The 27,417-nt window shown below is 48.4% G+C and overlaps 1 protein-coding gene and 1 non-coding gene across 2 annotated transcripts; both read left to right on the top strand.

Annotated features, from left to right (window-relative positions):
- The first annotated feature begins 301 nt into the window (after positions 1–301).
- On the top strand, positions 302–374 carry TRNAS-UGA (transfer RNA serine (anticodon UGA)). Its single transcript has one exon. It is a non-coding gene; the product is annotated as a tRNA-Ser (tRNA).
- Positions 375–10,230: 9,856 nt separating this feature from the next.
- Positions 10,231–20,222, top strand: LOC135900235 (prisilkin-39-like). The gene is made up of 3 exons (XM_070537948.1): positions 10,231–10,312; positions 12,543–12,692; positions 19,570–20,222. Exons 1-3 carry the CDS (start codon positions 10,301–10,303, stop codon positions 20,152–20,154), a joined length of 747 nt encoding a protein of 248 aa, XP_070394049.1. The 5' UTR covers positions 10,231–10,300; the 3' UTR covers positions 20,155–20,222.
- Positions 20,223–27,417: the final 7,195 nt, after the last annotated feature.

Below are 27,417 nucleotides of genomic sequence, written 5' to 3'. Positions count from 1 at the left end.
TGTCAATGTTTGTTGGCTTCTTATGATATGACTAACAAAATCGGGACCCTTGGTTAACTCCCTTTCTTCTCGTTTATTACATAACGAGGGTCTCGAATCCGGCTACATCGATGCCTTCAGGTAGCATATGTGGGTTTATTGACCAGTTTCCTTCACCCAATAAGATCACGTTCTCGTGACGCCTGCAGCAAAAAGGACGTCCCACGTCCGCCGCCAAGGTCTGTGTGTGGTGGCGCTGGCTAACACCCCCAGGGTTCTATTAGGACACACAAATGCCCAAGTATGTGGATGGGAAAACAGCGCCGCGGTAGCTCAATTGGTAGAGCATCGCACGTGAAATGCGAAGGTTGTGGGTTCGGCTCCCACCTGCGGCAATTTGTTTTTTCATCCACTTTAATTTCCAATAATTCTTCGTTTCTTTATTTCATTTATTAAGCACATGTAATGTTCCCTATGTTGTCCTTGGTGTCAATGTTTGTTGGCTTCTTATGACATACTACAGCAAGGCATTCTCGTTCCGTAATGGAATAGTTGCGCTCCGATGGTGTGAGGAGGCGGCTCGCATAAGCAATAACACGATCCTGGCGACGCTGACGCTGGGCTAAGACGGCACGTACGCCATGACCGCTGGCATCTGTACGAAATTCTATAGGGGCATCAGGGTCGAAGTGGGCGAGAATGGGTGGTGAGGACAGAAGAGTGAAGAGATGAGAGAAGGCGGCGGCTTATTCAGGGCCCCACGAGAATTGTACGCCTTTCTTCAATAGGTTAGTGAGGGGTCTAGCAATTGCCGCAAAATCTTGAATAAAACGACGAAAGTACGAGCATACCCCCGACAAAACTTCGAACGTCTGCGGCTGTCTTCGGAACCGGAAAGTCTCGGACAGCGCGAGTTTTGTCGGGATCAGGATGTACTCCGGAATCGTCAACGAGGTGGCCCAGAACAGTAATTTGGCGGCGGCCGAAACGACATTTGGACGAGTTAAGTTGCAGGTTCGCCTTTCGAAATACATGAAGTATAGCTGTTAGATACTCAAGGTGAGTGTTGAACGTGGGCGAGAAGACGATGACATCGTCGAGGTAGCATAGACAGGTGGACCATTTGAAACCACGGAGCAAGGAGTCCATCATGCGCTCAAAGGTGGCAGGGGCGTTGTATAATCCAAACGGCATTACTTTAAATTCGTATAGGCCATTAGGTGTGATGAACGCGGTTTTTTCTCTGCCCATATCGTCAACAGCAATCTGTCAGTATCCAAAACGAAGATCAATGGAAGAGAAATAGCTGGAACCGTGGAGGCAGTCAAGGGCGTCGTCTATACGTGGGAGTGGGTAGACGTCCTTCTTATTAGTGTTGTTCAGATGGCGATTGTCTCCACTACAGGTGACGCCCAGGGACTGGAAGACGGCTCAGTGATGTTTTTGTCTAGCATTTTGTTGACTTCACTTTGAATTACTCGGCGTTCAGACGCAGAAACTCGATATGGTCGTCGGTGAATAGGAGTAGCATCGCCAGTAAGAATCCGATGCTTGACAGCGAGCGTCTGGCTTAATGGGCGATCGTCGAAGTCGAAAATATCTCTGTAGGACGATAACACTTGGTAAAGGTCTTCAGCCTGCGCAGAAGACAGGTCCGTCGGAACTATTTTCTGTATATTGGGGTCGGCGGCCGAGGCTGGCACGATGGGCCCCCTAAGCTCGCGAGAAGCATCGGTCGATAAAGTTGCCACGTGATGGTCGCCGAGACAATCAACGTTGGCAAGGCAAATACCTGGCGGTAGAATTTGCTTTGCCAATCCAGAGGTAAAGAAAGGCAGGAAAGTGCGTTTCGCCGTAGTAGTAAGTATACTGTGAGGCATGGTAACGTCATACTCTAGCAGTATGTCGGGCAGAGGAGTGACGAGGTACTCGCCATCAGGGACTGGTGGGGAAGACAAGAGTTCAATATAGGCTATTGATTTTGGCGGCAGGCGAATAAAGCCGGCGGGGCGTAGGGGCCACTGGGGTGCGTCAGAAGGTTCTGTGTGAATCGGCAACTCAAGGCGAAGGGTACTGGTAGAGCAGTCATTAAGAGCAGAGCGCGCGGAGAGAAAATCGAGGCCAAGAGTGAGGTCCTGGGGGCAATGAGCAATCACGGTGAAGAGGACAGGAGTGTCGCAGCCGGCGATGCTGACACGTGCCGTACACATGCCGATGATAGGCACAATACCGCCATCCGCAACGCGGACGACGCGTGCCGACGCTGTCGCGAGGAGCTTGTTCAGTCATTGTCGGAAGGCAGCACTCATAATAGAAAGATGTGCGCCTGTATCGATGAGTGCCGTGACAGGATAGCCATCAACGTCAACGTCAAGAAGGTTTTGGTTCGTGTGTAACGTCAGCAGAGGATTTGAGGGCAGAGTGGACAACGCAGCTTCACCTCCAGAAGCTGCAGTGCCTAGTTTTCCGGCTGGATCCGGGAGGCGATAGGCGACGGAGAGAAGCGACGGGGTTGGGGCGAACGAGACTGATGGCGTCGAGGTGAGGGCGAGCGGCTGTAGCGAAGGTTCGGGGCAGGAGCATCAGCGGCAATGGGTTCATGGCGGGTGGCATAGGGAACAGAAGATCCGAATGGGCGGGAATGAGCGGCGGTGTATGCCCGAGGAGGTGGTGGCCATCGGTTGCGGCAGTGACGAGCGACGTGGCCGATGCAACAGCCGTGAAAGCAGATTGGCCTGTCATCGGGGGTACGCCATTCGGAAGGGTTGCGGCGAGGTGTGGGAGAGAAGGACTGCTGGGGACGAGGAGGGCTGCGAGAGAACTGGAAACCGTGGGTGTAGACGATGAACACACGGAGTTGAGACCCATGTTCTCAAATTCCTTTCTGACGACGGCCTGAAGCAGCGCAATCGTGGTTGCTGGTGGATCGGGAGGCGTCGCGGAGAAAGCTGGCAAACAGGCGGCCTCGAGCTCGCGGCGAACAGTACGAGTTACATCGTCACAGTGGGTGGTTTGACGCGGTCGACCCTCACATGTCGACGTAGCGACAGTGTTGGGGAGCCGCGTGATGTGATGTGTGATACGGCGGCTCTTAGCTTGTTCAAGGTGACGGCATTCTTTGATGATGGCGTCGATAGTCGAGACATGGCCGAAAACAAGCAAATTGAAAGCATCGTCGGCGATGCCTTTTAGCACAAGTGACACTTTATCTGCTTCAGCCATAGTATCGTTAGTTTGCGGCAGAGAGCCAAGACGTCGAGGATCAAAAGGGAACGAGCCCTGGCTACCCAGCGCCCTACATTGTATTGAGGGTGGACGTTACGTGGCATGGGATCTACCTTGAACGTTTCTCGGACCATGGATGATAGGGTCACGTTGCGCTTCGCGATTTCCTGGTGACCACACCCAACGGATTCGAGCATGCGTCTCCCCGCTAGCGAAGACGACAGTCGTATTTTTTGGGCCACTCGTTGGGCCTCGACCACCTCGGACTGTGTGTTGTGCATACCTAGTTGTATGAGACGCGCGGTGCTGGTAGTGAGGGGTAAACCCAGCGCGCGCTTGATGCATTTGCGCACGAGGGCGTCGATTTTGGCCTCATCTCGTTAAGACCAGCGCAGCACGGAGGCTCTATAGTTAAAGTGGCTCATCAGAAACGCCTGGTAGAATCTGAGCAAATTGCTCTCGCTTAACCCCCTCTCCCCCGTGGTTCGTGACCCTGAGGATAAGCCGAAGCATATTCTCCGTCTTGGACGTAATGCGGGCTCTTTGAGTTGCCCCCGCGAGATTCCAGCAAGAGTCCAAGGACCCTGATTGCATCCACTCTGTGGATTTGTTGTCCGTCCCTCGTTTAGAGTGCTATGGGAACTTGATCTAAGCGTGTGGAGCACCTAACGCCCCGTCGGGTGGGTCTATACAATAGAATTTCGGACTTGATTGGTGACAGACTCAGGCCCGTGTCGAATAGGAAGTGTTCTGTGATGTCGAGTGCCTCTTGGAACGCACTCTCAACTTCAGAGTCAGACCATCCCATGCACCACACGGTAATATCAGCCGCGTAGAGGGCGTGACCCGTTCCTCTTAGTGTGGCCAGTCTGTCCGAGAAGTCCTTCATGGCGACGTTAAACAGTTGGGGAGAGATGACCGCCCCTTGCGGGATGCCTCTCCCTGCTAATGTAAACTCCTTGGGTTTGATTTGCCCTATTTTGACAGTGGCCTTGCAGTCCCTGAGGAAGGAGCTAATGTACGCATGAAATCGTGGCCCCAGGTCCAGGTCCGAGATGGCGTCTCGCACGTAGCGGTGCGAGATGTTATCAAAAGCCTTGGACAAGTCTAGAGCAAGGATGCCCCGAGTGTCTCTAATGTCGTCATCAATTACTTGCCTCTTTATAAGTAGCATGACGTCCTGTGTGGAGAATGCCGGCCAAAAGCCGACCATGTTGTGAGGGAATAACTCATTAGTTTCTATGTGCCTAGATATACAGTTATGAATGGCATGTTCGGTCACCTTACCCACGCAGGGCGTGCGTGAGATGGGCCGCATGTTCTCCGGCGCAAGAGATTTCCCTGCTTTCGGGATAAGTACCACTGAGGCTGTCGTCCAGGAGTCGGGGACGAAGCCCGTTTCCCAAATTTTGTTGACTCCCTCGGTGAGCAGCGCAACTGATTGTTCGTCCAGATTGCGGAGGTGCTTATTGGAGATGCCATCCGGGCCCGGTGCAGAGCGACCGCTGAGCGTTTGGAGCACCTCCCAGATTTCGGTTTCTGTGAGAGGGGCGTCGAGCTCCCAACATTTTCTCCCCAGTTAAGAGGATAATCCCCGTCACCGGACGGGCCCAGTGGGAGATACTTTTCGATCAACTCTTGCAGAAGGATGTGTTCAAATGCGCCCGCCGCCTTTTGATTATGAACTATACCATCGATGGCTAGTCTCTGATTGCTTTTGCTTTGCGAATCGTCGAGTAAGTGTTTGAGCCGGTTACATTTGCTCCCCGTTCTCATTGGCCATCAAGCGAGGAACACACTTCATACCATTGTTGTGTGGACCGTTCGATGGAATGACTTTCTATTATACGATCGAGCTGCGCAATTTTCTTGCGATGTCGGTGGTGGAGTCTGTGCGTTCTTCAGCGGCTCAGGATGGAGTTTCTGGCTTCTAGGAGGCGCGCAAAGCGCGCGTCTATTTGATCTATTTTTGGTCGGTCTTAACCACCCTGGTGGCAGCTTGTACGTCCTTTTGTAGTCTTCTGAACAGACTATTGATATTATCGTAGTGGGTGTGGTACATCTTCCGCATTTTCCGGAAGGCATCCCAGTCCGGTGCTTTAAATTCCCTGGTAGGGGCGGTGTTAATTGTTAGGGTAATCACCACAATGAATTGGGCGCTACCCAGGTTCTCTTGCAAATTTTGCCATCCTGCTCCGGGGGCGCTCTTGACGAACGCCAGGTCCGGATTGGTGTCTCGGACTACTGACGTGCCAGTTGGCGTCGGGTATTGAGGATCCGTGATCAATTCCAGTGAGCAGTCAGCGACTGACTGGACAAGGAGATTGCCCTTGGTGGATTGGCGGGGGTATCCCCAGGCATTGTGAGGTGCACTGAAGTCACCCGCTATCACTATGGGGGCCCCCTTTCTCAGGGTAACCGCCTTTGTCGTGATCGTGGCGAATGCCTGCCATTGATCGGATGGCGAGGTGTGTATGTTCAAAAGGAAGCCACTGCTCTTAAGGCAATTGTTAGGGATAATTTCGACCATAATGATTTCAGCCCTAGTTTGGCCAAGTGGTAATTTGTGTATTTGAAAGGAGCACTTCCGTGCGACCAAAGTTGCTAAACCCCATTTTCCTTCCTACTCTATCGATACAACCGCCGGTATGCAGGGAAGATAGAATAAACTTTAATGTCCAACGGGAAAGGTGATCTACCCACCCCCCGACACGCAGGTCAGGGGGCGAGTGCCGCCGCCTTAGATGCAGGCTGGGTATCCAGGGAAGGTGGGCACGTCTTCGAGTCTCATGTCACAGAATTACGTGCGGTTTGACCGCCTGTGCCGAAACGAATTGCTGTAGTGGAGCTTCACGCCGTTGGAAACTGGCACAGTTCCACTGACGCACAACCAACTTATTGGGATTGACCGCCATGATGATTGCCTTGGATTGGCCATTCCACCGTCTTGTTGGCGGGGGTGGCACTCGCGCGTAAAGGTGCCCGACGGGGCTGCTTCAAATGCTGTCTAACCGTAGCTAATACGGCCTGTGTAATCTCCAGGGACGCCGTCTTTTCAAGGAGGGCAGTCACGGTTTTCAGCGAACTGCTGAATTGCCCACTGCATGTTTTCTAAGTCTTTGTTATTGGACTCGGTCTCCATAGAGTCAGCGCACCCCTCTGGGGGCGCGGCCCTACGTTTCCCGAACGCGCCTGTGGCTCCCTTGAGCTGGGCACCTGTTGCTTCTCGACTTGCGAGGGGTAAGACTTACGGAGCGGCTCAAAGTCGGCCCTCATCTGCTGCATTTCGGCTTTGAGTCGAGCGTTCTCTTGCATGAGTTGAGCGACTCTGGGATCAACTATATGCTACGGCAATGCTACCAGCGTTACCTTTGAAGCCGGCGTCGTCTACTTCGGCTTGACGCGTGGCCCAGGTTGGGGTTTCCTGGATCCGAATCATGGAGGTATAGCGCCTTCGGGAACGAGAGCGCCCTCCGGAGAGGCTGCGTTGTTGACCAGCTGGCGTGGCGGAGTGCTCCCTCCTGGGGGCTCCCGCCGCGGTGGAGTCACGTGACCGGATCTCCTTCGCCAGCTGTTGCTGCTGATGCTTGTTCTTGGCACGCTAACTGCGCCGTCGACGTCTGCGTACGATGTCGAAGAGAACAGCCACTGTGGTGGTGTTCTTAATACATTTGAATTCCAGAGCCTTCGGGTTACGACGGTTGACGATCATGCGCTGGAGTTGGGCCTCGCGGATGTCTGCGTCGACCCCTCGTATGACCCCTTTGCAGGTGTTGTCTGGGGCCGCGATGTATGCGGCCACTTTGTATAGTCCTTCGCTTATGCGGATTTGCTGGATCTCTGCATAAGCAGAGGCGTTCTTTTTCTCCGGGGTGGAGACGACGAGAACATTTTGAGTGAAATTAGGACAGATTATGTCGCCCTCAGTTTTTCTGGGGGCTATTGCAGCCGCCATGGCCGAGGCTTGAGCCAGCTTGATTTGGCTTATCTTCTTGACGCCCAGCCTGCCCCTTGGGCGGGCAATAATTCGTGTGTGCTCCCTAGGTAGTCTGTGGAGCCTCGACGAGGCAGCGACACATTGCAGCGTGCCTTGCGGGGCAGCCGTGCAGCAGCCACCCTTCGAGCCCACATGGGATTCTTTGCGGGTTGAAACTGCTGTTTCCTTGCCGAGCTTTCTTGTTTTTGTCCAACGCTGTCGTCCAGCCTGGGCTTAAACGGAGGAGATTTCCTCTCCTACCGCCATGTCTACTTCGGGTATAATGGCGCTCTTAGTCGGGTTAGGCCTAAGCCTACCCGCCACAATTTTGTGGCCTACCCGCCACAAAAGTTTCACACTTTCCGCGCAAGGGCCACTCACCGAAGGAAGTCCTCAGAAGGAACCGTGTCGAATGGCGTGCATTTCAGCAATAGGAGACGCAAAAAGCAGACCGAAAATATTTACGAAAGTGGGAGCCGACCTTTCCCCGTCCGCACTAGTCGGCGGACGAGAGGAGAGAGGAGAGGAGGACGGAGGAGAGAGGGAGAGAGCACAGTTTCACGCACAGTAGAAGGTCTGCACGGACTCTACACAAGGTTCCCAAGACCTGTAGACTTGAGGTATATATATCTTCAGAGCGTTTTCATGGCTTTCTGTGCCACCAACTCGTTCGGTCAGGGTCCAAGGATCTTCATTACGGAAAATGGTCTAGAGTCCAGCGGCGTATCCACCTTTCCAATGCGGAACGAGTCGGTCTTCGTAAATGCCACTCCGAGCCAGAGAAGGCACAATACTGCCGCCTCAGAGCGGTAAATATTTGATGGCACTTGTAGCTTTAAGGATGAATGCCAATGAAGAGGACATTTCGGGAGATTCGAAGAAGACCAATATTTGTGTGTTATAGCTTTAGCCAGAATATGAAGCTTTCTTGTAGCGTCGGTTCTTGATAGGAGGATTGGAAGTAGTTATGCATCCGGATGGGCAGACCGGGTGGCTTTGTCGGCGAGGTCATTGCCAGCAATGCCGGTGTGTCCAGGTAGCTACTGGAATATTATCCCGTGCCTTTAACAGTAGCTTGATGGTGGTTTTTTCTTGTGAATCCTATGCTCATGAGTCTTACTATATAGGGCAAAATGCAGACTCTGATGTGCTACCTAAAACTCGCAGAAAATGACCCATTTCTGAGGTGTGTCTTGTAGGATATATTCGACGGCAGCATGCAGGGCAGCAAGCTCTGTGGCCGTTGATGTTGCCATGTGGGACAGCTTGAATTTCATTATGGTTCTCGTAGCCGGAACGGCAACGGTACCTGAAGAGCTGGTAAGTGAGACCGAACCATCAGTTTAGATGCGCATTTGGGTGTGAGGAAGGGCTAACTGGAGCCATCGCATGCAGTTCTACGAGCTTGAGCGGCTTGCACGCCGCCGGCTACGCCAAAATATGTGGGCAGCCAACAGAGCCCCATTGCAGGCTTGCGTTGAGACTTTAGAAGTTGTTGGCACGTCAGATGGTCAATGGAGGTCAGCAAAGAAAAAGGTAGGTCTTTAAAGATGTAGGGAGAACGTTTCTTGTAGCGCACTTTGTTCCTTCTAGCGCAATAACGGTCCCCTTCTACAAGTTAGCGACTGCAAGTGCCCTGGTGTTTAAACCTCCGAGAACCTTTCATGACAAACCCTGATTGAACAGATAGTCATTAATGCTAATCGTTCCATTGCTTACATCAAGTGAAACTTCTCGATCGTGCCTACTAACCTATAGGGCCTTTTGTATAGAACACACATCCGTTCAAAACTTCAGTATGGCTACTCCATCTCGGACCAACACGTTCAGTCGTTATCGCTCTACACAGAAGTCATCCAAAACCATTCTGCTCGTTTAATTTTACCTAGCCATTACCGCACTGCAAGTGTCACATCAATGAACTCATGTTTTAACTTGCCTGACCTTTCACTTCGACGTAAATTTGCTCAACTCTTTCATTTTCATAAAATATGCCATTTCCACCTTGTCCTGCGTAACTCAATCTTCACAGCAGCCTCTTTCATTTTTTCACGCAACGACCACGAGTTCAAAGTTGGTGCGTCTAACTGTAGTAATATGTATTTTCTAGCCGACTTCGCCTCCATTATCAATGACACGAATTTTAAGACCGCCATTTCAACTCACTTCATGTAATTACACCATATTGCGCTCTTGAATCTGTAATGTTGTAAACACTGAGAGTAAATAAATGAAATGAAGTGAAGCAAATCGACTGGTCATTCATATAACAATAACTTTCAGGTGCTACGTGGGGCTTTTTTGTATCACTGCAACCTGTCCGATTAGTTGAGCACTGACCTCCAGTATTAGTTTCGATTCCGACTTACCTCCCGTTTCCAACTTGTGCATAGTTCGAATGATGAAATTTCGAAATAGAATCGAATACAGATATTCAATTATACCGAAACACGAGATCAAAATAAGGGTTTGCAGCTCGAGTATCTCAATACTTTCATATAATTTATAAGCTACCCAATGTTAAGAAAGAACGCATGGATTTCAGAATAACTGGTATTATAATTTCTAGTACCTGGACATCTGCGGCTAAAGTTGTCGAGCGGCCTTTCTTGAAGGTGACATATACTTTACTGCCACAGAGCTCTAAATTCTGATAAATATCGTCAACTGCCAATCGAAGATTGATGCAGGTTGATGAGTAGGTTAGCGAAATGCATAATTTTGCAGCAATGCGTCTGTAATCAAATCCAGAAGTTAAACGTTCAAACTTTGTATCCTTGCTTCCAAACGTCACTCGCAGAAATGCAGTAGCTCTTGACATGGACGTCAAGATTTGCTTAAGAGCGGAACCGCCTTTTACGTAGAATGAGGACTCAAGCCGCCATCCCGCACGACAGTGCAGTTTTGCAAGATAGGAAAGCAAAGCGACGAGTGCAAACCAACAAAATAGGTTGCGACTACGTGTCACGCAGACGCAACGTTTGGAAAAGTGTCGCTGGCTGGTGTATAAAAGCCAGCTGCCCAAGAGAAGCAGCCAGAAAACATTTGCTGTCGCATCAACGTCGCTCGCCGGGCCGCAGCTGTCTTGGCTTAACCTGCGAGATCTTCGTAAAAGCAAAAATGTTTGCCACGGTGAGAATTTATATTACAGTAATTTCAGGGGACATCACTTTCATTTAGAGAATGCTGCCTTATTTTTCCCTTTCTGATGATTTACGCAATGTGGTGGGAGAGCTTGTGAAATATACAGTTGCATGTCGACCTATAGTGACCTGTAATGATGTTCATGCTGCAGAATAAATCAGGGGAGCTAAGAAACACCTGGGCACGGCAGGTCACAGTAGAAGTCTTCCCCACCTTGTCAGTATTTTCTTTCTTGCGCTTTATTAGTTTACTCGGCATTATGAACTAGGTAGCCTAAGAAAACGTCTTGTTGTAGGCAAATTTATTTTTTCGTAACACCTGTAAATCAGTTGTACGCGCATTTTAATATGGACCTTCACGGGCCCTTCCATCTTCGATTAGGTCTAACCTGATAAATGTTTATGCGAACGTCGTGAACGAATTTCGTGCTGTTCACTCTGCTTATCATGCCCATCAAGACAAAGTCAACAGGGTGCTAATACACTGCATTAATTTTCCCGTTTGTTTGTTGTCTGAGGTGTTTTATATTCCTAGGTTATCTTTTCCAATTTTGTTTATCTTCATGTTATACCTATTGTTGTACTTTTTACATCCTCCTCCTATGTCCATCAGTACCATACCTGATGCACCTTTAGAATATTCATACTGCTTGGTTCATGAATAATGAGGTTTCACGTCACAATGAAGCACTGTGGCTACGAAAGACGCTGTAGTGGGGAGCTGCAGATCAATTTCGACCTTGAATTCGGTACCCGAGCGTTTTTACATTTCACTTTCAGCGAAGTGCGGCCGCCGAGGATTGGAAGTTGAAATTAATGAATTGCAGCTTCACGAAGGACGTAGTAAGTGCAGACCTACGCAGTGGGTCACATTTAAAAACGCTTCAGTTTATAAGAACATGAATTATAAAAAAACTAGAAGGTCTTACGTGTCAATCCTCTAGACTTCCCTTAACGTGAGCGAACGCTGTCAACAATGCTTGCGAGTTACACGGAGCCACTCTTTTTCGAAACCCCCGAATGAAGAACTCGCGCGTACTTTATTTCAAGGCTGAAGAGGGCTCTTTGTATCAAATGGTATTGAATTCATTTTTGCTAACTGCATCAATAAATGTGCACATCGTAGAGAAGGGCGATTTCCTTGCTTGAAAGACACAAATTAGGTTTCTCAAGAAAGGAAGAAACCTTATCGTCAAAGTACGAAGCATGGTTACAAAATGATTCCGCGGAACGCACATGCAAACGCTTATCATAAGACAAACACAAGTACAAATTCTTCACTTGACACAGTATTCCCTTTGAAAGCTACGGGCGAGTACTGACATTGTATGCTTCAAAAGGAAGCGCACAAAACAGCATTTAAAGCACCGATCAAGCAGTTAGAGCCCCTTGCTGGTCCATAGACGGAAGAGGTAATGAATAATAAGTGCCCTCAAAGTGGCCGTAAAGAACTCTTTGAACATTATAAGAAAACGTAGCCGATCTATTGCAGAGGCTACAGTGTACAATTTAGATAAATGTTACTGCACTGCATGCAGCAGGGAATTTACAGTCACGTGCCAAAAACTGCAAGAACTCGCTTGGTATCGCTTCCGCAATTCCGTCATGCAGCGCCATTGAAAGCACTTTGACGTAACAACGCTATCGGGTGATTTGGTGATTGCCAGAGCAGTCTGAGCAGTGCATGTTGCTAATTTTGAGGTAAATAAATGAAAAACATGCGTGCATGGTATATCAAAATCCATCAAAATCATTTCATCTTTTTGCGGTGCATAGCTGTCATCTGCGCAGGGCCTACGAATAGAAGCGACGTATTGCGTAGCGTGGTCTTCCGCGGCCGTCACGGGGTGGCACGACGAGCGCTTTGCCTTTCTGGCTTCTCTACTGTGAAGCTTCCAGCACTGTAGCGGAGATGAATAGAGAGCGAAATTCAGATATCGATGTGATAACTGCACTCTAGTCGAAGAATTCGAAAAATGTTTAAACATGAAGCATGTGAAAAGACGTGCTTTATAAGTTACATCTTTCTATAATTAGATGGAAAACTGTTTCAGGGCCCTTTAAATATATCACCCGCTCGAAGTTTTGCTAACTTACCCCTATTTCCCAGTGCGTTTAACAGGTGAGCAGGTATCACGCTGGGGCGAGGCCCAACATGACATGTGCTCGAACGTTGTCGGGCTGTTGTAGATTACAAACGTTCTTTTTGTTAATCCCAGTTGCAAGTGCTGTTGGTGTACATCGCCGTGGAAGCCTACGGACTAAACTACCACCACCACCAGCCGACACAAGCCGGATACGGGGGCGCCGGCTTCGGTGGCTACGCTGCTTCGGGGACACCTTACGGAGGATACGATGCCTATACCTCTGTGGGTACTACTTGCTCTCTGTACGCACGCTTTAATACCGGGCGTTTCAGCGAGCACGCAATCCTTCCGCTCACTTGCCCTGGTGGTTGACACTGGCGTCAATATGAGTGCATATATTTTCTCAGCCACGGTAACAACAGATATATTTTGCTTTATGAAATCATAACGTCTTTTACTTTGTGCTTCTGTCTGTACCATACTGGGCCATGATTTGGCTCGCCCGACTCGCAGCTAGTACTGTTCATTACCGTCAGAAGTGCTGGCGCGGGACTCTACTGCTTAAAGCAAGTCTGGTTCTTGCTGAGACAACCTCAACGCTTTTTCTCTGATTGAATCTTTCCTGCCGCTGTTGCCAGATGAATTTTGCGGAATATTTTGCTTTGTGCGCTTTGTTCCTTCATTCATTACTTTACCGAGGAAACAACTGCAGCCTGAAAGTCTCCCGCGGTTATTTGCGCGGGCTCACATGGCGTGAGCATGAAAGCGCGTTATCTTCAGCGCTAGGTTAAAGGCGAGGGATAAGGGGGCTGTAGCACAGAACCTATCCTTGGACAGTAGGAAAAGGAGGCCCATTTATTCTAACCTGCTTAGTATATTTAACCATGGGCAACGGAACTTAGAGCGACGTGTATGAAGTGAGAAAACCAGAACGAGCAGACGGGCCCCCCGCCTAATGTAACAGGATGCGTTTAGCCTGATCCCTTGGGGAGAGCGTGTCGAGCTGCAAAAACAGGAATCCCCCGCCACACCGGCGGGGCCCTGTTTTTTACGATGCGAGGTGCATTTGCTTGGAAGAGTTTTCGTGGTTTCCCGTCAGTCCACCTGTCCAGTGCTGTCTGGAGAGGAAGGGCAAGGAGGAAACATCCTAAAACATGTAATGTGGGATGAGGACCTAAATCTCCCTTGCCCCTCCTCACCACCACGCCACCCTCCACCTCCCAAATAGTTCCGTCGCTGTCCTTCTCATAGAAAGGATGTGCCGCAGTACATCCTTTATTCAGTACCCAATAGTGCCTCCCATTCGACTTTTCTTTACCGTGATGGTAATTTGGGCGGCGGAGGATGAGTCCGGTAGCAGATGCTGATGAGTCTGATGGCAGAGTCGAGGCAGGAAAGGAAAGAAGACGTCACACGTGCTTTTGTCCGCGAGCCGTGAGGCATGGAAGGCTCACTGTTCGGGCTAGGGTTGTGGAAGAGTGAAGGGGGAAGTTGAAGAGATGGACACAAAGGCCTGTCTCCAGGGCCCATTCCTGCCTAGTGGCTGCGGACCCTCACGCGCGCTCGACGGAAAAAGTAGGTCAGACTGGCCGCCAAACTTTCCAGAAAGATGACTCAGAGGCGATGGAAGGCGCGTAACTTCGCCCGCGCTAGGAGTTGCCCTCTCCCCTTCGTTCTCGCGCTCGGCGTCAACGGGGCGAAAGAAAAACCGAGAACCTACGAGAACAGACGATTGCTCCTAGCCAATAGGAAGACGAGACCGGAACGGGAGAAGGAGTGAGTTTGTACGGAGAAGGAGGGAATTTGTACAAGGAACTCTATGCATATGTGAACGCCTGTTTTGGCGCTAGTAACAGACAGACGCGGCGCGTGTTTATACAAGGCAGTTGATCGCGGGCTGCGATTCAGCCCCGAGCCGCCGTTTAAACTTGCATAAGCCCGCCTGCTGAGGAGCTCCCGGGGGGTGCACCAGTCTCGGCCAGCCGCGGACCGCCGAGGCAGCCTGCGCCAGTCATCGGGATGGCCACCGTTGGACACCTGCGGTCGCGTCGGACTGACGAAGTGCCCGGTGAAGAATCAGCATCCATTCATGCGAAAATGCTCGATCGGAAGCGTCAAAGTGGTGCGTCTAAACGAAAGGCGAAGTTAGAAAGAGAAGAGCGTGAAAAGAAGCTACCAACGATGATAAAGTACCTACTGAATGCAGCTTCCGTGGAGCAGTATGATCGCTCTACCTACAGTCAGTGTCAAACTCCCAACAGTACCGACTGTGCTTGTGTGGAGGACTTACCAACTCCATCACCATGGTTTTCTGGCAAGAAGCAAGGCTTCAGTCATCTTGGCTGTCTAGATCGTGTGAAAACGGTGCCAACCTTGGTCGTCCATATTTCTGAGCAACCGACGCTAACCGACCCCTGTCCTGTTCTTGAGTCGTTAACGTCTATGCCACTCGGCCGCGCCCCTGCCACAGAGCTCCAGGTGTCCGATCTGCCACGCCCGAGTTCTACTACTGCTGATCAGCAGGTTCCAAACCTCTCCGATGAGCCTCCTTCTACTGACGAGCGCCAGGAAGCAACTCTCCAAGAACCGACTCCCTTGTTTCCTGTTAGTTTGGCTTCAAATAATCATGCTCCCACTCACAAAGTGTGCCTTGAGAGGGCGAATGAGACGGCTTCTCGTTGCGGCAACAGAGAAGTACAGACACCCCCGCAGCAAGAGGTACGTTGCGAGATTCTCCGAAGTGACCCTGCTAAGTGGCCGGACGTTATTACTCACAGCTTTCGGAGTGTATGCCTTGAGAAAGGACCATTGTATTTTCAAAATCGGGCAGAAAATTTTCCGTTTTCCTAAAGGCAATATAAAACTTGGAAACGCTACATGTCACCTCATCTTTTCGATCGAAAGGCTGCAAATGGGGAGGCGTACGAGCGACACTGGTTAATGTACTCGGAGTCCAAAGGTTCCGTTTACTGCTTCATCTGCAAACTATTTTCGATTTCAAGCAACCCCAGCGCTTTTACCACGCACGGCTTTTCTGATTGGAAAATAGCCGATGAAAAGGTTTGCGCACACGAAAATAGCGTAGAGGATCGGAACTACGAGGCAGCATGGCTCGCCCGCTCTAACTCTAGCAGCACAATTGACAAGGAGCTGGTTGAGCATCACGTCACTGAGACCGTTTACTGGACAGAGGTGTTGAAGCGTGTAGTCGTTGTAGTTAAGCCTCTAGCTGAGCGCAACCTAGCGTTTAGGGGTAGTAAGGAGATTTTTGGTTCACCAAGAAATGGCAATTATATGGGAGCGCTTGAGGCCATTGCCAAGTTTGATCCTTTTCTAGAGGAGCACATCAAACGCTACGGGATCAAAGGAAAAGGTCACCTATCGTATCTGTCAAAAACCAATTGTGATGAATTTATCGAGCGTATGGCAAAGGCTGTAAGGAACGTCTCGTTGACGAAGTGAAACGCGCAAAATACTTCTCTTTAATTGTTGATTCGACTCCAGACCCTACTCACGTTGATCAGCTGTCAGTTGTTTTACGATACTATTTAACTGGGAAAGTGTATGAACCATTTCATGGATGTGTTCCAATTGAATCGCATACCGGCTTGTATCGTTTCGATACCATGATGTCCCTCTTGACGACAAACGGCATCTCAATTGATGATTGTAGGGGCCAAGCTTACGTTAATGCGAGTAATATGTTCGGAAAATACAAAGGAATGCAAGATCAAATCAGACACCTGAACGAATTGGCAGTCTAGGTCCCTTGTGCTGGTCATTCACTGAACTTAGTTGGCGCGTGTATTGTTGACAGTTGCCTTGAGGCAGTCAAACTTTTCACTGTAATTCAGAGACTGTATGTGTTCTTTGCTGCCTCACCTAAGCGATGGAGGTACCTTTTGGACAGCATCGGCGGAACTGGCCAGCAGCTTGTTTTTAAAGGTCTCTCTGAGACCAGGTTGTCAAGACACGTTGAATAATGTAAGGACATTCTGAAAAATTTGAATGCAGTCTTGTGTTACCTTGAAGATATACCAAAGAACGAGGAAGACGCCGGTGACACTAGGAACGAAGCGCACTCTCTCTACAAGAAAATGAGAAAACTAGACTGCGTTCATGGCGATTTTCTGGAGTGAAATCTTGGAGCGCTTTGGCAAAACGAGCGTAGGACTTCAGAATCCAGGCCTAGACATTTCAACTGTTGTAGAGCTGCTGAGCTCTCTAGAAGGCTTTGTTAATTCTTTGCGACCTCTCTTTGATACCTTCCAAGAGAGAGCACGCACGCTAAGTACCAATCAATATTATCAGGATGAGGGCAAACGCATCGTTTTGAGTAAGCACCCGGACGGAAAAAGCGATAGGGCGTATTGGAATCCCACCGATGGCACCGGCTGTTGGAATCTCAGCGCTGCCACCAGCTGTTAGAACCTCAGTGCTGACACGCGTTATTGCAATCGGACCGCTGGCGCCCGTTGTTGCAAATGGGTCGCAAGCCCCAAGGGTAGCGTTGGCCTGGCGGCCTGGGGCACACTGGAAGCATCCGAAGGTCCCGGCAAAGCATGAGTCGACTCCTAACAGAACAACTTGTTTATTCTAGCATCGCAAAGAGCGGGCGGTCAGGTCGACCGAAGTGGAGAGACGGGAGAGCACATTACTCAACAGAAGAAATCGGAGCCTCTCTCCTGGCGTCCGGGGGCAGCTGCTCTTATACTCTTGGCGTCGCGGGCAAGAAGGAAGGTCACGGGACGACACCACGTGACAGCGAGGCACGGACGGACTGAGACATGTAGAGACGAGTGTAGTGACGCATCAGCCGGGCCGGCGCCGGTCAGTCCTCCTCGCTTCACACTTGGGGAACTCCTCTCCCCGGCTGCCGCGCTTTGACAAGCGTGGGCACACACACACACACGCACACACAAAAACACGTGGCACTAAACATTCCGGGACGCGCTCGGCGGGGATGCGTCGCGGCCGCTCCGAACGGGCCAAAATGTCCGCCGCTTTGAATGAAGCCCCGGCGTCCGCTGCATCCGCGCAGGCTACACCGCGCGTCGTAGGCGAAACGTAACAGGCGCTACAAGGTAGAAAACAAGTTTATCGTAGTGACCTACGATGTTGTACTTGACAGTCTAGGCTCTGCTTTGCGAGTCGGAAACGCTGCCCACACTGAGCTCTGTTAAAGGTTCGGATTCTTAAAATTGCTGACAGAAGTTGGGAGCGAGGCCTCTCTGGCACAGCAGGCTGAGAAGCTGGTGAAAACCTACAAAAATGATTTGGAGCCAGCATTTTCCGCTGAACTCGTTCAGTTTGCGAACTTTCTGTACAACTCTGTGTGCTAGGGCACGAGTCCCTTGGGAATAATGAAATTGCTGCACTAAAGAAAGCCTGTTGATGTGTTTTTGAACCTTTCTGTTGCTTTGCGAATGTACTTAAGCATACACGTGGCAAACTGTGAGACCGATCATTTTCCAAGTTGTCGCTGATAAAAAATCGCCTTCGTTCGAGCCCGTTTGACGACAAGGTGAACTCGCTTGCTGTCATGTCCATTGAATGTGACCTCCTCCGCGATCTGTCCTTCGAACACACTATGTCTGATTTCGCCAAAGCGAACGCGCGAAAGACGCCATTTTAAAAGAGGACTGTTTTCGCTATACATGGATAGGCTTAATAAGTTCGTTGTGTCGCATCCCAGCCTCCATGTTGTCAATGAAACGCTGACTAGTGTAATTCAAGATATGCAAATCTTTGTTGTTCACCTCTTGTTTGTTCTCGTGATATTTAGCGTGCTTATAAATAACTGTATTTTTGTTGTTTTCGATAGTACCACGTTAGTTTGGAGTCGTTCTTGCTTGTCTAACCTTTAGCGAAAATATTTTCGAATAATAATTTGCAATTATAGTTGGTAATTTTCATCTGCAATCTAGTGCCTGTTTATGCTGTTTGTATTGCCTTAAGTATAGTATATATTTATTCCATATTTATAGAGTAACGTGTGTAAAGATTACTGCAGTTTGATGCTTGAGTTTTAATAATGTTTTGGATACAACCATGTGTCTCCTCACGGTATTGAACTAAATGATGCAAACAAAACCTGGCTTCAGAAGCATGGACATCTGAGCTCTGTTGTCTTTTCTACGCTCTTGTTCGTCATGAGTGCGCCAAAATTTTCCTTAAAGCCTAGCTTTTGCTGAAAACAGGATGCAGATTAATCACAAAGTGAACATATGTGTTGGTGTTTACAATAGCACGCGTTCAAGCAAGTTTTGTTGTTTTCCTTATAATAATAACAATAATAATAATCCCTTTGATCGCACTTCGTTAAGTTTAATTTGATTGCTATAAAATGAAACATGGCATATTTCCAGTAGCATAGCAGGCGACACGGGAGAGGGGGGGGGTGTTCAATATAGGGAAAGGGGGCCTGCATGCTCATTAGCCCAGGGCCCCCATTTTTCTTAATCCGGTCCTGGTTATCTTGCAAACTAAAATCAGGATTTTTTGCATAATATCGACATTGTCCTGCATATTTTGAACTAAGCGTCCGCGATCAAGAAACTGTGAATACATTTTGGTAAAGCTTGGTACAGCAAGCTTGACAATGGGCGACAGTACGTATTGCGCTGATATATACTTCAAGACCTCCGCGCCCACGAATACGTTGTTCGATGACGATGTTGGTCCGTAAACAACGAAAGCATAGTGTAAAGAATGCACCTGTTACCTACCAAATATTCTTACGGAACGGACAAGCCTTCGTGACAAGGATAATTTTGCGAACACTCTCTTAATCGAGTTTCTGGTACAATTGTACGGTGCGACTTTTAGCATTCTTTCTTTTCGTCCTTCATAATGATGTTAATGACAAACCCATGCCTGTAAGGCTTAGCTGATTTTATGGGTTCTGGACTATGCTGCTAAGCTTTCGTCACAAAACAGGGAACACTTGTTTTTCCAGTTCCTCTGTACAATGTTATTTACTACACTTTTGCATAAGTGTATACTGATTGGCTACCCAGCACGGGGCAGCCAGTCGGTACTTACACTGGTTAACCTTCCTGTCTTTCCTCTCGTTTTCTCTCTCTCTCTCCCCCTCTCTTTCTTTCTCTTAGCATAAGGTTTGCCAACGAAAAAATCTCATTCTTCTTCTGGCTTGCAGCCACCTCAGCCGTACAGTTTCGGCTACGACAACGTGGACGAGTACGGAAATCGGCAGTTCCGCACCGAGCAAGGCGACTCCAACAACGCCAAGACCGGCTCGTACGGCTACCGTGACGTCAACGGCCTCTACCGTCGGGTAAATTACGTTGCCGATGCGAACGGCTTCCGTGCCACCGTGGACACCAACGAGCCCGGCACCGCCCCCGGTGCCAGCGCCGACGCGGTCTTCAACGCCGCGCCAGTCGTCCCTCCGGTTCCCTCGGGTGGTCGACAGATTGGTGCACCTGGAGCCTATGTCGCTAGGGCGGCGGGGCCTTACAACGCTGGTGGCTACAGTGGTTACGGCGGATACGGATACAACCCCTACGGAGGCGTTGCTGGAGGCTACGGATACACCCCGTACGGACGTCAGGGTTACGTTGCCACTAGCCCAGCACTCGGCGGATACGCTTACGGCGGCCAACCACCTTACGGCTACGGTGCCGCCGGCTACGGTGCGGGCAACTCGCCGGGTGTCTACGGAACCCCTTCAGGATACGGAAGTTGGCCTTCCGCTCACCGCGGATACCGCCGCCGTCGTTAACGAAGCGATCTGCAAAACTATTAGTAAAGCGCTGAAAACACGGTGTTATTTTCTAAATAAACTGGGAACATTACGACCAAAATGCTTGTCCCAAACTAGCTTGAAAACAGAAGGCGAATCTCAATGTCAGATGACTAACATTCCTCATGTAAAAAAAAATCACAAGACGTTACCTTCAACAAACGATTACCTCCTTTCTACTAGCAACACGTGACCATTACTGAATATCTTTATTGATGAGTTTGTCTCTTGTGCATTCCGAATGTCTTTCTACGCACTAAGGCAAAACTTACTGGTGAAAATCAAAGTGTACGTTTCTTGAGTTCTAAGACGAGTAAATGTTTATCTCTGGATCAGCACTTTGTTAGCTCTGTGTACCGCGGTGAATGGGCAGCATCGCGCAACCTTGAACTGTAGGTTTAGAGGTACACAATTATGAAAGCATCTAACTCTACAGCTAGAATAGAACTGGCAGAACTTTCGAAGTTAATCAACAAGCGTAAGACAGCTGACATAAGGAAGTATAACATGGATAGAATTGAACATGCTCTCAGGAATGGAGGAAGCCTAGAAACAGTGAAGAAGAAACTAGGAATTGGCAAGAATCAGATGTATGCGTTAAGAGACAAAGCCGGCAATATCATTACTAATATGGATGAGATAGTTCAAGTGGCTGAGGAGTTCTATAGAGAAGTATACAGTACCAGTGGAACCCACGACGATAATGGAAGAGAAAATAGTCTAGAGAAATTCGAAATCCCAAAGGTAACGACGGAAGAAGTAAGGAAAGCCTTGGGAGATATGCAAAGGGGGAAGGCAGCTGGGGAGAATCAGGTAACAGCAGATTTGTTGAAGGATGGTGGACAGATTGTTCTAGAGAAACTGGCCATCCTGTATACGCAATGCCTCATGACCTCGAGCGTACCGGAATCTTGGAAGAACACTAACATAACCCTAACCCATAAGAAAGGGGACGCCAAAGACTTGAAAAATTATAGATCGATCAGCATACTGTCCATTGCCTATAAACTGTTTACTAAGGTAATCGCAAATAGAATCAGGAACACCTTAGACTTCTGTCAAGCAAAGGACCAGGCAGGATTCCGTAAAGGCTGCTCAACAATAGATCATATTCACACTATCAATCAGGTGATAGAGAAATGTGCGGAATATAACCAACCCTTATATATAGCTTTCATTGATTACGAGAAAGCGTTTGATTCTGTCGAAACCTCAGCAGTAATGGAGGCATTACGGAATCAGGGTGTAGACGAGCCGTATGTAAAAATACTGAAAGATATCTATAGCGGCTCCACAGCCACCGTAGTCCTCCATAAAGCAAGCAACAAAATCCCAATAAAGAAAGGCGTCAGGGAAGGAGATACGATATCTCCAATGCTATTCACAGCGTGTTTACAGGAGGTATTCAGACACCTGGATTGGGAAGAATTGGGGATAAAAGTTAATGGAGAATACCTTAGTAACTTGCGATTCGCTGATGATATTGCCTTGCTTAGTAACTCAGGGGACCAATTGCAATGCATGCTCACTGACCTGGAGAGGCAAAGCAGAAGAGTGGGTCTAAAAATTAATCTGCAGAAAACTAAAGTAATACTTAACAGTCTCGGAAGAGAACAGCAATTTACAATAGGCAGCGAGGCACTGGAAGTCGTCAGGGAATACCTCTACATAGGGGAGGAAGTGACGGCGGATCCGGATCATGAGACGGAAATAATCAAAAGAATAAGAATGGGCTGGGGGGGGGGGGGACATTTGGCAGGCATTCTCAGATCATGAACAGCAGGTTGCCATTATCCCTCAAGAGAAAAGTATATAATAGCTGTGTCTTACCAGTACTCACCTACGGGGCAGAAACCTGGAGGCTTACGAAAAGGGTTCTACTCAAATTGAGCACGACGCAACGAGCTATGGAAAGAAGAATGATAGGTGTGACGTTAAGGGATAAGAAAAGAGCAGATTGGGTGAGGGAACAAACGGGAGTTAATGACATCTTAGTTGAAATCAAGAAAAAGAAATGGGCATGGGCAGCACATGTAATGAGGAGGGAAGATAACCGATGGTCATTAAGGGTTACGGACTGGATCCCAAGGGAAGGGAAGCGTAGCAGGGGGCGGCAGAAAGTTAGGTGGGCGGATGAGATTAAGAAGTTTGCAGGCACGGCATAGCCACTATTAGTACATGACCGGGGTTGTTGGAGAAATATGGGAGAGGCCTTTGCCCTGCAGTGGGCGTAACCAGGCTGATGATGATGATGATGAATTATGTTCCAAAAACGTATATATGTGATGCTGTACCAACTTACCGCTGCAAGGAAATCACGAATTCTGCTTATTAACGGCTTTTTAAATTTGGACGAAAATACTTGTACTTGTACAACGCAACGAAAAGTCTGCATAAACATAAGGTCTTATGCGTAGCATGGCTCGGCCGTTCAATCGTACACGATAAGTTTTTGCATCAAAAGGGAGGCGGGTTAATAGGCTTTTCGCAGAGATGACTCATTAAACTTGTAAAGTGACACCTACACTACACTTAAAAGTTTTGAAACCTTTAAGTGTTATCTTCTTCCACAACAATAATCACCGTCTGCCCTGCTTGCCTTTCCTGTGATTAAGTTTGTGAGCCCGGTGTTTCGACGTGACGAAAGGCACGCGCGTTATCAGTGTGACACATAATTCTGGACAGTAATTTAGGGAACGCAGAGTTTTCAAGAAAGGAATTGCAATAACGGCAAACGGCGATTATTGTGTGGTTGAAGATAAGCCCGAAAAGGTGCAATATTTTTTAAGAGTTTGCAATAACGGTGCTTGTGTTAAAACAATGAAAAAAAAACAAACACACACCAAACGAAAGCGTGCCTCTTATACCCTTCATATACCCTTCAGGAGGTCCCGATACAGTCTTTGACTATGCGACGTCCTTCCGTATATTATTGTTTTTTGTAACCTGTAATCTACAATGAACATTTAAATTCTATTTAAATTTATTTTTTTCTAATTTACTACCCACTGTGAAGGGTGCCGAGGTGGGTACAGCCCTAGTAACAGATGTTGCAAAGAGTTTGAACCGAACTTTAAATGGGCACGCTTTATAGATAAATGATTTCTATGACATATTGCCTACAGTAATCTGATCTTGCTTTTTGAAGTTGAATAATAGTTACCTGATTATACGCGTGTATGCATATTGCGAGGCAGCTTCTATACCTGGACGGCTTATACAGCAGGCCCCGCGCTGAAGCAGATGAAGCTGACCATGATGATGAATTTATATAGGTGGAGAAGATGTAGGGTGAATATAATGCTTAGACTACACTGGCTCCAAGTCATTTGCGGAGTTTACGTTTAATATGGGTGCCTGCAGCTGGCACATAAACATATTTATGAATGAAGCTGCAGACAGCTTGGCCAAGGCTTCTATTAGCGGGCCTGTGCTGATCCTTCTTCCAATGACCGGTTGCATCACGTCTGCCAGGTTTAGAAGATATATATTTTTAACATCAAAATCAACTCTTACATCATCCTGGGGACTACACCACTTATGATTCCTTTGGAGCAGGAAATTTTTCAAATGAGACAGACGGAAGTGACATTAACGAGACTGCGTTGTCGAGTCTCGCCCACAAATTTATAGATGCATTCGTTTGGTTTGGGAATTTCCCCTTGGTGCCATTTTTGCAACTCATTAGAAACGTTCGAACACTATTTTCCGGAATGCCCGCGTTTCTCCGCCCTGAGAAAAATGACTGTGAAAATTACAGTGCGACAGCTCGGCCTGCGAACTGAACACTCCGTTACTGCTGTCTTTCGGAGCGTCTGTGCTTGGGCATTCACACAGGAATATTGGCATCGGCATGTAAAAGTTGATTTCTGCATCAAACCGGTGTCAGTGTTGACCGTATTGTTTATTTGATTCCTAGTTTATTTCCTCATTTAAACTGTATATACTTTTTTTAAATGACTGTCTATTTCATCGTTTTTAGCTTCCCTCGTTTTAACTTATCAAAATTATATACTTTTAAACTTATTACCTTAGCACATATGTGAAATTTGGACTATACTCATGGCCAATCCATGTGGGTGAGTATGTGCCAAACACGTTAAGGTCGTCATCATCAGCAGCAACTATTTCCCCCGCGCGCACAAGCAGCTAACTTGGCCCCCGGTTATAGCGGTGGACGCTGCATGAAAGGCTTTAAACGCGAAACACAACCTCTGTGGTATTGCAGCGGCCGTCGAAAGGCGCGACAACTGGACTGACGCGATAGTTCAACGGCGAAGTCTGTTCCCTAATTGTGTGGGGTCCGATAAAAGTGGATTGAAACTTTTCGCACAACCCAGGAGCTCGAACTGGGACTCACAGCAATACTTCGTCTCCAGTGTGATGGGAAACAACACAAGTGTGATGCATCATAGGGAGCTTAGCGGTCTTAATGACTGGCATCGGTGTTGTGGCGAGTGCTGTGGTGAGACCGTGCAATACCCAAAACGAAGTGCTCCCACGCTGATGTCAACGAGAGCAGCGGCACGCCAAAGAAAGAGATATCGAAGATGGTGATCACGGCGATACAAGAAGAAAAAATGGCGAGTACACCATAGTGCGTTACAGGCCAGTGTTGTATGTGACAGTGAGGAATGACATAATCAAAAGAGTACTTAACCGAGGTAGTTGGTTCATTATGCGAGGATTGTAGCCGGAGAAGTTGTAGAACACAGAAAGGAATTAACAGACGTGGACGTAGCTGCACTGTCATCTGTTTCTCTATTGATGTTACCGCAGTTTTTATGCCATCGCCAAATCTCGTCCCTTCTAACTTCTTGGGGCTTCCCTCAAGAAGTGACTTCTTTTCTTGTCAAGGCCACCGACGGTGTGCTGACATACTGCACTGCTGTTTGGCTCACTCCTAATTCTTTGAGTATCTCCTGTCACAACCTATCGCCACTTATGCCCCCTGCAAGTAGCGCCTATGCAAACGACGCGTGCACCTGGTGGCAAAGCGTAAGCGACGCGCATATGGCGATTGTTGATGGTGCTTACGCAATTATCGATCTCTTGGTTGCGCCATGTTGCGCCTAGGCCGCCTAGACCGCCAGGCACATTGCTTGCTCAAATTTTGCGAGTGGGGTCGCTTGTGATTTGAGCTTTTGCAAGAATGCCGATGTGTTACCTGGCCGCTGAGTGCTCGAACACATACTCGAGCACGGGTAATGGCTGTGCAGTACACAGAGCTAAGTACAGGAAGGCTGAGCACCGCATGTAGCCGCATGTAAGGCTAAATGTTTGTAACAAAGTATAACAAAAACATGTGATACAATTGTCGCGTATGTTTTTTAACCGTACTAGCCACGTGACTTACCTCGGTATGGTTGTGTAGTGGGGAAAGAAGAAGACATTACTCAATCATTCATGTGTCGCGTGCACAGGTGGCGTTGTGCTCTCATCACGCATGACGCAATGGAATGTAAATTTAGCCTCTTACTTGACGCTCGGAGAGAGGGGTCACTGAGCGGTTCGTTAATCGACTTCGGCGGTAGTAGTCGCGTTTGAGAGAGCTCGCTCTGCCGTAGTGACATGACGCTCTTCCGTGACATTAGAGGTACACAATGTTTATATACAGCAAGTCATTTGTCACAGTTATCTGCGCCATACACCTGTCACCACCATTTCTCGTTCGTCAAGCGTCGTACAGCGCTCTCCCCATCGCGACGTCCCTTCGCGTACGCCCCGCACTGTGCTCCCACCCTATACATGGCTTCCACTACCGTGTAGCTTACGATTGGTGCAGATAAGACGCGTAAAAAATATATAAAGAAGTGGTGCCCTGTGTGGCGGATAACGGTAAACATATCGCGTGGGGTACGCGCTGTATAACATGAACGTCAACGAAACTGCACGCACCGTATATGATTTCATTCATGCCGCTTTACTGAAGCTTCGCTGCACATGCATTTCAACATTTGTGTTATGGATGTGCATAATTTTCAAAAATATAAAAGAAAGTGGCAGGGCAGTGATGCAGGCATAGGCGTAGATATGCGCGCCAGCAATTGATCTGCGTTGCATTGTGAACAATGGGCGCAGCCGTACATAAGAGGTGTAGGACAATAACAAGGACAATGAAATGCACCCACTGAGTGGTCTACTCAGTACGCATAGGATACTAAATAAACAATGAAATTCGCGCAACACCGTTACGTAAGGCATTATTTCACCGTACGTAGTTGCTGACGATTTATCGTTTATCTCGTCTCGTTCGTGACCTACGTTGAGGCAGAAAGGCAGCTATCACGGCTGAATCGTACGTAGCGTCATACTCGTCGCTTTGTGCTTGGCGACGCTGTCGGCTTCCGACCGCTACGCACTTCGTTTTTGCGCGACGAGGAATGGCATGTGTAGAATTTTCCAGCCGTTTCATAGCCCTGTGTTCACGGCTACTGTCACATTCACACCATTCGAAGCCATTTACTGGTTGAACTCGTTGAGATGGACGGCTGCGCTAGGGACCCGTTGACCTACTAAGCTACATCAATTCTGTGGCCATAGAGAAAGGAAAGACTTTGGCTGTGACATTTACTACGGAAATGCTGCACAGGCAATCAAGTCATGAAACCGGACGCATGATCTTGCAGAGACCTATGAAAATCCGTCTTTTTTTGCTACAGGTTGAAAAGCAACGTGTGAAAAGGCAATGTAAATAAATGTCCTGCGCATATTAGATTACTACACATGCTTGCCAATGTCTGGCGTTCATTGCCTGGCTGTGTTTTGTATATTTGGTCAATTAAAACAGCGCTCATATTCTTTCATTGAATATTAGACGCAGCGAAAGTGCTCACAACGTGACTGTTTTGTTTTGTGACAAGAACGTGCATCCCCAGGGTGAACAATTTCTGTCACAACTCGAGAATATCTGTTCTTGCACAGCCAATGAAAGGGTAATTTCCATTCTTTCAACAGGTGCTCCTGCGGTCATCGCTGCGGTTACAAAGCAACAAAATGTGGCGAACACAGCTGGAGTTACAAAGAGAGAGAGAGAGAGGGGGGGAAGGAAAGGCAGGGAGGTTAACCAGCTAAGCACTCGCTCTTTGAATTGTATTGCCTGAACAGGAGGATTGAGTGGCGTGTCAAGGCTGTTCAGCACAGCCGGGCTGGTCACTGTTAGGAATGGCCGTACGGGGTAGCAACGTGCCAGCTTTCAGCCCGCTGCACGTGCTCCAATCCAACCAGACGGGGCGCACTTCA

The sequence above is a fragment of the Dermacentor albipictus genome, chromosome 1, assembly GCF_038994185.2.
Source record: "Dermacentor albipictus isolate Rhodes 1998 colony chromosome 1, USDA_Dalb.pri_finalv2, whole genome shotgun sequence".
NCBI lineage: Eukaryota > Metazoa > Arthropoda > Arachnida > Ixodida > Ixodidae > Dermacentor > Dermacentor albipictus.
Note: the sequence above shows the minus strand (reverse complement) of the source record. Positions and strands in the feature narration are given on the sequence as shown.

Bases quoted from the DNA above. Each gene is read 5' to 3' on its own strand.
- LOC135900235 (XM_070537948.1), top strand. The intron at 12,693-19,569 runs GTGGGTACTACT...TCTGGCTTGCAG, and splicing joins GATACGATGCCTATACCTCT to CCACCTCAGCCGTACAGTTT.